Source organism: Trachymyrmex cornetzi, unplaced genomic scaffold, assembly GCF_001594075.2.
Source record: "Trachymyrmex cornetzi isolate Tcor2-1 unplaced genomic scaffold, Tcor1.1 scaffold40, whole genome shotgun sequence".
NCBI classification, from domain to species: Eukaryota; Metazoa; Arthropoda; class Insecta; order Hymenoptera; family Formicidae; genus Trachymyrmex; species Trachymyrmex cornetzi.
In genome coordinates this window covers 46,656-58,291 of record NW_017298744.1, presented here as the reverse complement: position 1 = coordinate 58,291, position 11,636 = coordinate 46,656, and the positions used below count along the sequence as shown (strand labels likewise).

Sequence of the window (11,636 nt, the reverse complement as noted above, 5' to 3'; positions counted from 1 at the left end):
ACTACGTTTGTGCAGAATCCGCTGCAGGGACTTACAGCCTCCTTGATTCCCTTGCATTTGGGACAATAAGTCATCCTAAGCAGGGCATCGTAACAGGCCTCCTGCTGAAGAGTGTTACCGCTGCTGGTAGCAAATAACACATTGTCAGTCTTGTCGAGGACAGTTTTACCGAGTGTCAGCGCCTGCACGAGAATCCTGGTAGCCTCCAGGCTCTTGCCGATCTTCTTAAATATCTCCTGCGGCGTGTCACCGAACGGTTGTATGTCGTCGATCCTCTCATACAGGCAGGATTTAAACTTGTCGGTGAAGTCCTGCCGATCCTGATGCGGATTAATGGCGTAATGATAGGCGATCGGGAAGAGCCGCGTGAAGAATTGGCTGATCCGCTCCTGCAGCGTTTCTCGCGTCAACGGCTGCTGCAGATTGTCCGGGGTGTTGGCCGGCGACACGTAGTCCATCATCGCCTGGTAGAGCGCCCGGATCGACGATCTGCTCTGCACGGCCATCGAGCGGTACACTTGATCGAACATGACCAGAGTCTTGTTCTCCGACCTCCGCAGCAACACGATCACCGTCTCTGCGCAGATGGCGGAAAGTGCTCGCTTTAATATTTAACAAGCGCGATTTAACGCGAAAATCCTCCGTCCATTTTCTCCGCAATATCGAGGTTCGCGTAATCCTTGGATCGGAGACCGCAAAAATATTGGAAGCTCTCGCGAAATTTTTTCAACCCTCGAGAAGATTTCTCCGTCGCGGAGTATTCAATTTTATATATCATTTCTACATATATAGATAAAATTTGAGTCAAAAGGCAATTCTCTGCAAGCAGAGAACACATTTATTTAGAACGTGAAGACGGTAAAATTACAAATCTTTGTACGTTTCTTGTAAGATTAAACGACAATACTGGAGATTAGCTCTTGAAATTCGAGTGAATGCCATTTTTCTCTGTATATACAGAAAACATTTGAAACGTATATCTATAGATTTTAAAAATATTTTCTCTTCTAAAAAACCATCATTGTCGAGGTCTTTTCTGTTTGTATTAAGAAAAGTTAAGAAACTTAAAATATACCCGAGGAAAAGATGATACTAAAATATCAAAAGAAAAAGTTACTCTCGGGATAAGAAGGATAAAGATAGTCGTCATCCTCGATACAGGCATGTATATATAAAGCGTTTATTTATCTTTTCCTGCCCTTCTTTTCTCCTCGCTAATTCTTCTAATCTAACTCGCTCGAATAATTCCTTATGCAAATCCACCCACTTGAGATTTTGTGAGTGGAGCGAGAAGAGCGTGCTTGTAACTAAGGACGAACGCGGTTGCACTTAATCGCACGAACGCGTAAAACGAAGAAGACGGACGATAAGTGCTCCTCAATTCCCGCTTTAGTTTCAAGTGGCCTCGGCAAGAATCTATGCGCGAAGGCCTAGGAACATGCAACTTGCGGCTCTAATGATCTTACCGAAGGAAGTACCGGCCGACCAGGAAAAAAGTTTCGCGTATCTTTATTTCGATTTCAATAATATCGATTAGGATTGAAGTTTGCAGACGTACGATTATCGTCGTGTAAAACACTAAAATATACCCTTAGGTCTATTTTCTATAGCGGAACTACAATGTTATAAATAATGAAATGGTAATTCAATCTCTTGAATTAAATAACATTTTGTTTTTAACTTCCATGTATGTCAAAATGTAAATCAATCCGTCTCTGTGGTTAGTTTCGAAGTAAACATTGTCCATATTAGCATATACGCTTAGTGAATAACAAATTAAATTTGAATCAAATTTAATACATTTTCTTGAGTTAAAAATTTAAATCCATTGTTTTAAATTAACAATATATAAGATAGGAGTGGCGAATTATGGAAATGATTAAAAATAACTTAAATTGGGTAAAATTTGACATCAACTGTAGTGTACATTTTTAAAACTTAAAATAAAATAGGTAACATGTTTGACATTTGGCAAAAACGAGAAAGAGAGTTGCAAATGTTATTTGTGACTCTCAATATTTTCTCTTAATGTTTTCTTCGATATTTTGTGCTTATTAAAAAATTTGACCGTAATAACGAAATAAACATTTCTGTGAAATATATCTCATTAATTGTAAAACACTAAACTATATAGATGATTTATTTGCTAAAGTTAAAATTGTATATTTCGCTACATTAAATAAGAATTTTATTTCAATAAAATAAATGTATCTCGTAAATAAATTTTTAAGAATCTTTTTCTCCGTGTATAATATAAAAAATTTATTATATTTAGTAATGTACACTATACTGCAACTAAATCAATTACGCAGAGCCACATGAAAACGTTTATATTCATTAATTTAATTAATTAAAATTACTTAAATTAATATATTAATTAAAAGATCTATTTACATAATTAAATAAAAATGATATTAATATTTTAATTATGACTTAAAACAATTAAAGACTTTTGCAAATGAAATTACGAAAATAAATTAAAATATGACTAATAAAAGTCTAACGCGGACGACAGTACGTAGTTACGTATGTTTCATAAAATAATAAATTGATACATAAAAACAAATGTAATATGAATTATAATAAATTATGATATGCATTTATGAGATAATTTGAAGTTTCGAAAATTTTTTATTCGCGGTCTCGATGCACAACTAAGAGAGAGAAAGTCATTCAAAATATTATCGTTTCTCTTCAAAAGATGTTTCTTTACGAGAAACATCTTGCATGATACTGAAATTGGACTCGCCGAGAACATACCGGTTCCGATATCTGATTTGCGACATTGCGCTCCAGAATTATGCTTCGCGGACGAAACTCGTAACGCGTTTCCCACCGGGATCGCAACGGAGCGAAGCGTAATTTATTTTTAAATGGATATGTCTCGCGGTTGTAAAGCGACTAAAATTAACAAGAAATAAAAATACGCGTTGCGATATCCCGCAGCCATCTTCTCTCGCCGTTTTTTTTCTTTCTTTTTCTCTCTTTCTCCCCCGATAGGAAAACGAAAGCTTTTACATTTTCCTCCTGTAAAACGTTATTTGTCGAGGCGGATTATGCCCATGTTAATTCAGACTTCAAAGGCGGTTTACTACTCGGATTTGTTTTCCTTCAATTACCGACATTCCATCGACTGAACAGAAATAAAGCCAACAATGTCCACGCGTGCACAAGCCCTTTTAGCATGAAATTACATCGATCTTAATCAAACAAGCGTGCAATGTAATCAGAAACATTCTATCGAATTCAAATTTCTGTTTATTAATGAAACATTTTCCTCTCACGAGCTACAATGTAACATTGATTGTGATAGTATGTAACATTTAAAAGAGAAATAAAAGTTTTAAAATAGTTTACTCTGTAACGAATAATCTGTGGAATAAAAATAATTCTAATGTTTAATGTTAGAAATTTTGAGAGATTGGTAATAACAGTTTAAAATGTTAAATCTTTTTAAACGGTTAAATTAATAATTGAATGTAAATTAAGTACCACAAAAATATATTAATTAATTTTAAATAACTTCATCTATAATTGATATTATACCGACAATAAATTATAACATAGAAATTCTCAACTATAATGTAAAAATAAATCTTATAAATTTATAAATATTTTTAATATTAGTGCATAAATCTATAACGTAATTGTACATTCTCATTTGTAACACAAAGGTATAAAAATATTGCCGATAAGATAGCAATTATTAAACAAAGAAATATACGGAAAAGGCAGTTGTTTGCTGTTTAAAAATTTAGCTAGATACAGATCCGAAAACAATTTTGTTGGACTATCAAAATAATTATGTAGGACATTCAAACTGGATGTTAGAATTTCAAAATTATGTTTGAAATTCCTACGTAATTATTTTGATGGTTTAACAAAATTATTTTCAGATCTGTATTTAGCTAAATCTTTAAATATTTTCGTAAAATCGTTTGTTCCACATACACTGTTAAATCTAGTGTCAAATGATAATTAAATTTGACACTATATAATATTAAATCGACACTGTAGAACCATTGTTTTAGTAAAAAATAACGATATTATTAAGTAGGAGCAGTGGCGACTCACATTAAGTTAATTCGACCCTATAAAATTTAACAGTGTAGACTGCCCTTATTCCTTTGTTTAAAAAACTTGTTAAAATGCGTACAGACCAGTTCCAATAAATCTAAGCCTAAATTCGGAGACACGGGGATCAGGAAAGAGTTCTCGGTTTTCGCGAGGCCGCGAAGTCAACATCAACGTGAACTCATTCGCGAGGATACAAACACTTGGCGGTATAGAGAGAAAGAGAGAGGAGAGAGGGAGGGAGAAAGAGAGAGAAAGAGAGGAAGCACATTTTTGCGGTATCGAAAATAGCAGAGAGCGGAGGCTGCGCTTGAATTCTAGACGCCGCGTTACCTCGGCAACGACACGCGCCTCGCAAACACGCCGCGCCGCCTCCGCCTCGCGTTTCCACGCGCGCGCTCCGACGCTTATCATCCTCTGTCTTACCTCGTTTTCCGTTTCTGCTCGGTGTACCGGTTAGCATGTACGCCAGTATAAATACCGGACTGACCACGTAATCGCGATGACTAAAGGCGCCGGTATACACGGCCCGAATTGCACGATGTTGAAACCTGTACGGTTTCGCGAAGCTGAAAAAGTTTCTCGGAAAGTCGAAAAGAAGAGATGAAATCATCGTCTCTCGTTGTCTGAATTGGGAACAAAAGCGACGAGATCCCCCTGTCATCTTGCAATACGAATAAATAAAATGATACGCGCGGGGTAATTGAAAGTAATAAAGCGCGTAATGTAGAACGATGAAGATGAATCACGATTGACATCGCGCGTTAATTTCTCGTATGCAAATTCCGCTCACGGCTCGAGATGAGGAGTGACATGTTTGCGCGGTCGATCTTACGCGCGAGGCCGTTGCAGGAATTAAGGAGATAGATCGGTTGAAGCGACAGAGGGAGGATGGGAGGCCAGGGTTCGGAGAGGAGGGATAGCGGTTCGCTTTCTTGTCCCCGTATAAGGCGGCATGCGGAGAGCAACTCCGATTCTTCACCTTCGAGGGAGTCCCGCAGAGAATCTGAGAAAAAGAGAGAGGACGAGAGAGAGCTGGAACTCGAAATCACGATAATTATCAGGGTTTTCAGTGTGCAAGAATCACGAATGCGATGAAAGCGATAAATGCATCTTTTCAGGGAGATAGAAGCGTCCCTTCTTCCCTTTTGTCCAACTTTTGCCGATACACCGGCCGAGAATCTCCATAAATCAAAGGTGCTGAAGGGCGAGCAAAACGCACTGAATACCGTTATTCTAATGACAAAACATCGGAAACGAAGAATAAATCGCTGGTCACTACCAATGTTCGAAGATGTTTTATGAGGGGAAACGGAGTTTTATACCTCTCGAAGAATCATCGATTTATCTGATATGTAGTAAAAGTTCGACCCATCTCGAACCATGTATCTTTTATATGAACATTCATGTCATTGTAAGTCTAAAAAGTGAAAATTATATTGAAAACTAATTTTATGTGTCTGTTAGTAAGTTGATTCTAATTAAATAAATTAACTGCATTACACTGAAAGAAAAGATTGGTCGCTGTTGCAAATTAGATGGTTAAATATGGCATAGCATTTTTAATTGGCTGCAGCAATCAAAAAATTGGTTGCAGCCAATTAAAACTGTTATGTCATATTTATTTCATCGCCTAATTTGCTGCAGCAGCCAATCTTTTCTTTCAGTGTATAACTACATTATGTATTAACTAAATTATTTATTATATTATTTATTAATAATATTATTATTTACCAAATCATTTTTAATAGAGAGATTTAATAATCGGATTATTTTTCCAGTTAAATAATCAATTAAAATACTTGAATTTTTCAATGACGAAAATTGAGATAAATAAAAATAATTTTAAACTCGATTTTGAAGTTTTCTTATCAAAATCGAGCACTTTCATAAGCATAAACCGAGCGCAACTTTCCACGTTATCACAAATATTAATATTAAGCGTATACGCTTATATATCCGTTGAAAGTATTCAATAAGGCAGCGAACGCGTTAGAATGCAGTTCTAAGAGGTGGAGAATATCCTACCTCTGAGAGCGTCAGCGGTGGTGGCGAGGAGGCCTTGCAGACTTCTACTGTGATGATGGATCAGATTGTGGAAGTCCACACGGGCTTGTTGCTTCAGACGCTTCTCCATCTCTTCGCCGCAGCACTTGCCGCCGCATGTCGCTGGAAAGAAGAAATATTTCACTTTATTACCTAGCAACGTCACCCATTAAAGCCGACAGAAGTGCACTCTTCCCCTTTTCGTTCGAACCGAAGTTAAATCGAATTGGGCCACGAGGGGTAGAGCCCCAGCTCAGAGAGCCGCGCGGTTAAATTGCATAAACTGCATAAGCCCGGTGATATAAGAGTTCGGTAATCTGACCTATTTGCGAAAATCACGGTCTCTATATCGAAAAAGAACGATGTAAATGAAATCCGAGTCGCGGGAATCCCTGTAATCCGACCAAACGGGAATTCTATTATATCGAATTGTTTTATCGCACACGCAGAATTTCATTTTATCGAATTAATCGGGGTTTTCATCTTTCTACGCGCAATTTCACGCTCGTAACATTTCGTGCGGATATCCGATGTATCGGGTATTAACTGCGCATTATTTGCGATTCCGTTTTTTTTTTTTTTTTTTCGAAAAAGAGCATCAATACTCAAATGACAGCTTTCGACACTTTATTTTCTGAATTCCATTTGATTAATGAAATAATGAACTACGAAGTAGCGTAAGATTATTCGCACGCATTTAAAAAATAACTCCAACAATTACAAAAAATATCCAAAACTATATTAAAAACTGATATTAAAAACGAAAAATATAATAAGCAAAATTCCGAAAAGAAAGGACAACTCTCTCTCTCTCTCTCTCTCATATGGAAATTATCGATGATTCTTCCATTTTCATGCTTAATCTGAGCCACAATTCTCGAGATTATTCCTAATCTTCGTGAAAATACACTAGAAAGGAGGATACAATTTTCATTTTTCCACGACCGTTTGGCGATCGTTTTATTTCTACATTTTCTTATATATTTTTCTTCATAAAAATCAAAAATTATGAATAATGATATTACAGTCAAGGAAAAATTGGTACGTTAAAATAAAGTTAATAAACTCTTTATTCACTCGTTACAAACTCGGCTGTCAGTTCTGTTTCAATCATTTAAAAACTAATTCAAAGTTGTGACTAATCCAGGGTTGGATTAGAGTTGAATCAACAACTCTAAATAGTCTGAATTAGTTTTTAAATGATTGAAGCAGAACTGACAGCGATTTCGTAACAATGTTGGAAAGGATTTTATTAGCTTTATCAAAATGTGCGAATTTTTCCTTGAGTGTAGCAACATTATTATGATAATTTTAACTTTAAAGAAAAATACAGTTAAAAATGTAGAAATAAAACGAACGATCACGAAAAAAAATTGTACTCTTACTTTACCGAAAGGATTTTTTTAACTCACGCCATGTGAGAACTTAGGAAATAAAATTCACAAAAAATTCAAATAGCTATTTCAATTCAACGCGCTCGCTACATTCGTATATTAAATACGGGCCGATGAATACAGTGCGTTACATTAATATTCGTGTACGGCAATAATAACGCTTCCGCGCGATAATTTCGACCGAGATCAGAAAATACGCGGCCGCGGCGTCGCGAACGATCGAAATCCCTCGGTGACGTGCATTCCTCTTTGCCTGCGAGCGAACCGGTTTCACGACCGAACGCTGCATCGAATTTAAAAATATACGGGTACAGCGCGAAATAAAAGTACGGATGAATACAGAAATCGGCAATTAAACGCGAAGGCGAATGTGAAAAGTAAAAAAAAAAAAAGAATAGCTGCACTAGAGAAAAATGATCTGGTTGGATTAAATATAAAAATGGTACTTTGGTGGAAAATGAATATGAATCAGAATTTTCTAGTTAAATCTACTGGAATTCTGATTGATATAATTATTCTGGTAAAAATAAGAATTCTAATAAATTTTATCAAAAATATTATATCAACCATAATTTCGGTTATCACAACTATAAAATTCTAATAAATCTAATTAGATTCGTCCATCTTCTACCAGAAATTTTTTTCAGTGCAATTGTAAATAAATATGGAATGTAGAAATAAATATAAAAATTGTAATGAGCGTGGATGAATCAACTGATTAGTGGTGTCGATTGTTAAAATAAATTTGATATATTTAAAAAATATTCGGTATATTTTAAAAAATATACAAATTTGATGGAGAGAGCTAATAGTTTAGTCGGAAGGGTAATTACGAAGCTAATTATGAGTCAATTCACAATGGAATATATAAAGCATGAAAAATGGAGGTATTTCAAGAGACACGTGTAAAATTTTACGTTATCTTATTAATCTAAAGTTGTAAGATTGTATACATATATAATTTTACATAATTAGCTAGAATATAATTAAATGTAAAAATTAGTCGTGACCGGATTGACTGATTATTGATATCAATTGTTAAAATAAAGGAATATTTAGAATGTATCCCGTAGAAATAAAAAAGATGAAAAGAATAAATAGTTTAATCGAGAAACAGGTTGACACGAGTCAATTCACAAATGAAAGTATAAAGACAAGATAAAGAAAAGTGTATAACACTTATGTGACATTAATTTACGTGTAATTGGATATGTACATATATAATTACTCGTGGAGAACGTTAATTTTCTCTCTGAGAAATAGAATGTTACCGTCACTTATCGAGATTTATAATATATTTCTCTTATTTTTTTAGGCTGTTAAAAATAAGTCGCTACGTTTCGTAAACGAATAACTCGCGAGATTGATGGAAAAAGAAGCGTGTTATGCAATACCTATGAGCTGCGTCGGAGTCGCGTTAGCCAATAGGATTAATTCCAAAGTTCTGAGAAACGTCATAATTTACGAGATCAACAAGGAAGTAGATAGGGAACGGTAAAAAAAATCGGTGAGGAAAAAAATGGACGCGTCGCGATACGAGCGATATGCCGATGCGAATGACTACGGATTGATTTTGTCACACTAGAAGTTGTTGTGCGCGTCAAACTTCTCTTTTACGAAATCTTCCTTCTCTACGGAATCAGTCATGCAGGATTTAAATCGATATGACAGCGATCTTCGGAAAGTCTTCGTATTCAAATTTATTCGAGGAGTATCCAAATTCAATTACGCAAATATTTGCGATCTCAATTCCGCGAGGCTTTTATAATAAATTCTGTATCGAATCCCACACCTTGAGGTGGTTCCCGAAGAAAAATCAGATCGACAAACGTGTGTCGCGATATCTAGGTGAGTATCCAGCTCGTTGATTGAATTCCGAGAAATATAAATCAGAATTTTTTAACGCAAAACTATGATTTTTTTTTCAAAATATTTAACTACGATGCTTTTTAGATAAATAATTGTGATAATTTTCTTGATTAATCTCAAATAATTAGCGATGCAATACTCATTAATTTGAGCAACACTTGTCGATCTTTCGAGAAAATCTGCAACTTGCGCGTCTAAGATGAGAATGGAATTAATTAGCATGCAAAACGCGTGCAAATTTATGCACGCAGAAATCATACCTTTCGACGTGAAATATCGATGGCGGCATATTATGACTGCATATTGAATGTGATAACAATATTAATATTAATGATATCAAATATCGAATATTAATTAAACGTGTAACATCAACAATTTTGATAATCCTTTAAAATAGCCATGGATATTGTTAGTATCGAATATAATAGTTATAATATTGGTAACTAACAATGCCAATGACATTATTGGTGCAATTACTGTCTAATTAATAGAAATTATTACGCTAATACTCGCAGCGGTCGCGAGTTATTAGACGTGTTCCAACTTGAAGTAAACACGACGTTTTTGCGATACCTAAATTTAACGTCGAACTCCAACACTAGAAAGAAATGTACTTTGCGAAACTCGCGGTCGCTTTCGCTCCGGCAAATATCAATTAATTAAATTACATTAAATTCGGCTGAACGTCGACGGTCTCAATTAATATTATCATATTTATATAATATTATATTACATTATATATAAATATATACCCGTATGTACCTTTTAAGCTAAAAGTTTCGAAATACTTTTAAAAAAATTCACATTTCTGAGATTGTTTATTCAGATATTCACAACATGATGTGTTTTTAACAATAATTTATTAGATCCTTTGAACCTGAAAAATTATTGTTTAAGAAATACATTGTTATGAATATTTAACTAAGTAATTACAGAAATGTCAATTTTTTAAAAATGTTTCCAAACTTCCGGTCTAAATGTAGAGATATATAATATATTACAATATATTAAATTATACGTTTATATAAAATTATCGTACATATAAATTATTCTAATTAGAACATTCTCACTCTTATATTCATTTCTACTAATGTAGGTCAACTTTAATCTCCATTTAATAATTTGCTTTCTATCTATTTCTGGTTTGAAGAATCAAAAATAAAGTAAATCGAGATTAAATTACATTAATAAAAATGGACGTTATTTAATCAATTTGCTCCAAATTTGTTCGACTTATCTCCCTCTCTCGAGACATCTACCTTTTTTTTTCCTCTGTTTTTTTTTCTGAGCACAATGCTTAGCACGTCCATCTGACAGAAATGTCAGAATCACCTGATTTTGACGTTACTATCCGACAGCAGCTCTCCGATGCGCGTGTCTCGCAAAGATTCCTTCGATGGTGCATTTAACACAAAGAATTAATGTACGATGACATGGAGTTTTTTTTTTTAATCATAATATACTGCATTTTTTATCTTTATCTTATACAACACCGAGGATGAACAAATTTCCGCAACAATTTTCTTTACAATAATTTTTTAGACCTAATAACTGGATCTAAAGAACTATTGTTAACAAAAACAAAGTATTATGTATAATTGAACGTTTGTCAGATTTTATAATAGACGTTTGCTTCTAACTTATTATCGTTTATATTTTATATTGTAACATTTCCATCACGTGCTTTGTAATTTAATGATATTACTTAACTAGTACTAAAATCCAGCTTGGCTCACAGCCCTTTAACTTTGTTTTGTATTTTTCTTCTCTTTCGTCAGTCGGACGACAGCAGATAAAAGCCTGAAATCTGTTATTCCTTGTTGCCTGTGCTTTTCAATTGTCTCACGTTTAAAGCCTTGAACACAATGAAGAGCACAGGCAATAAGAACAGGAAATAACAGCTTTCAACCCATCTGTGTATTCTGATATACTTACAGTTTCTATTAGCTTGAAATCTGTTATTCTCCGTTGCCTGTGCTTTTCAATCGTGTCGAAGGCTTAAATCATACGAAAGATCGACTTACTCCTCGGAAAGTCGGCGGCGGCCGGCTCGAGCGTGATGTTCTTGGTGCTGAAGAACGGCCTGACCAGCTCGCAGTCGACGACGAGTTCGGTGCCGTTGGACGTCGTTTTCAAGCGGTGCGATCTCGCGTGTGCGATCGAGCACACGCAGTGGCACCAGACGAGGACAGCGAGCAGGACCGCGGACGCGGGGTATCCGCGAAAAGCGGCTCGCGGTGTTATTTTCATTTT

At 35.1% G+C, this 11,636-nt stretch overlaps 1 protein-coding gene across 2 annotated transcripts in view; it reads right to left on the bottom strand.

Moving 5' to 3' along the window:
• The window catches only part of dally (division abnormally delayed protein), a 54,898-nt gene extending 43,265 nt beyond the window's left edge, over nt 1-11,633 (bottom strand). For both annotated transcript variants that reach the window (XM_018512375.1, XM_018512376.1), the window contains exons 1-3: nt 11,408-11,633; nt 6,103-6,243; nt 1-577 (exon numbers count right to left, since the gene is read on the bottom strand). In XM_018512375.1, the coding sequence (XP_018367877.1) occupies nt 1-577; nt 6,103-6,243; nt 11,408-11,633 (944 nt within the window). The remainder of the gene's footprint in view (nt 578-6,102; nt 6,244-11,407) is intronic.
• Between the last annotated feature and the right edge of the window lie 3 nt (nt 11,634-11,636).